We start from the raw sequence: 2730 nt of genomic DNA on the forward strand, positions 1-2730 counted from the left end.
CCCAACAGGTGTCCACTGATAGTTTGTATTTCACTGATGATTAAAAATGGGACACTTTCCTTGAGCTTCTGGTGTGTTTTTTTTTATAGCACTTTTAGTCTTTCTCCAAGAGGTCCATATTGAAAAACTTGAAGCTGCAGCAGGTTCCATAGGACAGCATTGAGTTGTCTTGAAAACAGTGCTAAACCTTTGGTTTTACAAAAAATAAAAAGACAGACCATTTTCCACTTTTGGAGTATTCATTTTTCAATTTGTTTTTAAAATGAAGAACAAATGACCAACAAGTACACAGGCCCTCATGGGTTCATTTGTTTTGAATATTTGTGTCTTCGAGTGCACGCATGCCTTCACTATCGGATTTGTTTCCACGTCCTCAGGTTTACTGACGATTCGAAGGCCGTTGTTGCTGGTGTGCTCATCGGATCAGCCGACACACATCTCCGCTCTTTGCGCTTTGGCCTCCATACTTCAGGGTAAGCTGGGTGCCACGGTGCATGCAGCTCTGTGGCAGCAGAACTCCCAAAGGCGGACTGGGAGCGGGGCTGGGGTGGCAGATCTGGGGCCCATCCCCTGGCTGTATGGGCAGTGGGAAGCCACCTGCAAAGCACAGGGGAAAGTGCTGATTTTTTGGAGTCCCGAAGCCAAGAGGAGCTATGAGAGGTGGAAGGTGAAAAAGGCGAACGCTGATAAAAAGGAAGCAAATGCGAGCCACGAGAACGTTGGAGAAGAGGATTTGAAACTGTTTGGAAAATGGAAAAAAGAGAAAAAATGTTTCACCGAATTGTTGGAGGATAAAGACTGGTGCTCGCAGAAGGGGCCGTCGACGGTAACAGAGCCGGTGTTCATGGCTGCTCTGGCCTCTTTGAAAAGAGCGCTGCAGGAGGGGAAAGGTAAAGACGTCGCCATCGTCTACTTCCAAGGCCTTTGCCACAGCAAGGACATACCAAAGGCCTTCAGAGAGGTCCCTCGCTACTGTTTACCCCGCGATTTTAGTGATTTAATACAGGAGCTGGCGGAGGTGAGAGGAGGGGCAGAAGGCGGCGAGTTTAGCAGGAGCTGTGGGCACAGACTCCTCTCTAAAGTCAAATCTGTGTGGCTGGCACGTCAGCTGGCTCAGAGGCTGCAGACAGTCCTACATCAAGCCCAGCGCCACGAGGCTACGAGTGACCCATCATCAACAGAAATGACATCAGACTGGGTGCAGAGCCAGCTCACAATGCCAAGAAGCGAACAGGAGCGGGAGCTTCTGTAAGAGGTCACCATGGAGAATGGGGAAGCTTTCTCCTCTTGTTTCACACACCAGCAGTTCAGTTGGAAATGTGATCCTCGATACTCGGGAGCGGGTGCGCGTCGCCGCCTAAAACTATTCGTTACTTGCCCCCACTTGTTTTTGCATATCAAGGACAGGTAAACACAGTCTGCTCATGTGCTTTCAACCTCAAACAGAAGCTTCTATTATTCTGCCTTTCGTGACTGGAGCCAAAGCAAACACCTGTCTAATCTGCGTAAATATGCTACCCACTATGGAAATCTACTTGCAAATTATTACCTCACTGTCTTCATGCAGCTCATTTGATGTTTTCAAAAAGTGTTAGCATCACAGGTGGCAAATTGTGTGAGTGCTGTCCACAGAAAGGCACTATTTGCATAGGACTTCCTAAACATAGATGAGTCAAAACAAGATTTCACGTGTTAGAGTCCAGCACACGAAAACACGCCAGAAATTTTTGTGTTACATGACCTCGAGTTAGGTCAATGTGTCTGTAGCCCCTTTTACAGAATATTTTACTACCTCCTGTTTGTAAATAGAAGGTAAAGATTTAAAGTACGCCTCATTTTGCAAAGACAAAAAACATAACGCCAGTATTGTTCCAACATTTCCAAGTTAACCGTTACCTCAGTAATCTTAGAGCATTAGAGCAAGACGAACGTGACTGAGGTGGTACATCCCCCACATCTGTCCCATTTTTTTTACTAAAGAGATCCATCCAGGTTTAACGGAAATCTTTATGCAAAGCAACCTTTAACTGTTAGCTTGGATTTTGTCAGGATCTGAGGAAACATTTGCTCTGCTCTGAATGACATTTTATTGCCAAGCACTGTCAGCATTATAAAAATGTGAATGCAGGGTCATAAAAATCCTTTTTAATACAAATTTTAATACATAAATGTTTTTAATAAAATGATATTTGCATGTGTCCAATATTTATTTGCCTTTTATGTTGCTGATATCCCCTTTTGTCACCATAATGTGTCTTTAATGAACTTTTATTTAGTGAGATTATTCTTAAAAGCCTCAAGACTGATGAGCTGAGGAACAGACCGTCTTGCCTCAGACATGTACAGCAGGTAAAATAAGTATTGAACACGTCACCATTTTTCTCAGTAAATATATTACTAGAGGTGCTAATGACATGAAATTTTCACCAGATGTCAGTAACAACCCAAGTGATCCATACATACAAAGAAATCAAACCATAAATGCCCAGAAACTAAGTTATTTGTAATATTTTGGAATGGCACAGGGAAAAAGTATTGAACACGTCACCATTTTTCTCAGTAAATAAATTACTAGAGGTGCTAATGACATGAAATTTTCACCAGATGTCAGTAACAACCCAAGTGATCCATACATACAAAGAAATCAAACCATAAACGAAGATATTTGTAATAATGTGGAATGGCACAGAGAAAAAGATTTGAACACACTTACTGAAATTTATCTACTAC

General features: G+C 42.9%; 1 protein-coding gene across 1 annotated transcript in view; it reads left to right on the plus strand.

Annotated features, from left to right (window-relative positions):
• LOC106522677 (interleukin-17 receptor E) overlaps positions 1 to 2203 on the plus strand; it is a 12905-nt gene extending 10702 nt beyond the window's left edge. The window contains exon 17 of the mRNA XM_014015805.1: positions 378 to 2203. Coding sequence (XP_013871259.1) covers positions 378 to 1252 — 875 coding nt within the window. The 3' untranslated portion in view covers positions 1253 to 2203. The remainder of the gene's footprint in view (positions 1 to 377) is intronic.
• Positions 2204 to 2730: the final 527 nt, after the last annotated feature.

The sequence above is a fragment of the Austrofundulus limnaeus genome, unplaced genomic scaffold (assembly GCF_001266775.1).
Source record: "Austrofundulus limnaeus strain Quisiro unplaced genomic scaffold, Austrofundulus_limnaeus-1.0 Scaffold3, whole genome shotgun sequence".
In the NCBI taxonomy this organism is placed as follows: domain Eukaryota; kingdom Metazoa; phylum Chordata; class Actinopteri; order Cyprinodontiformes; family Rivulidae; genus Austrofundulus; species Austrofundulus limnaeus.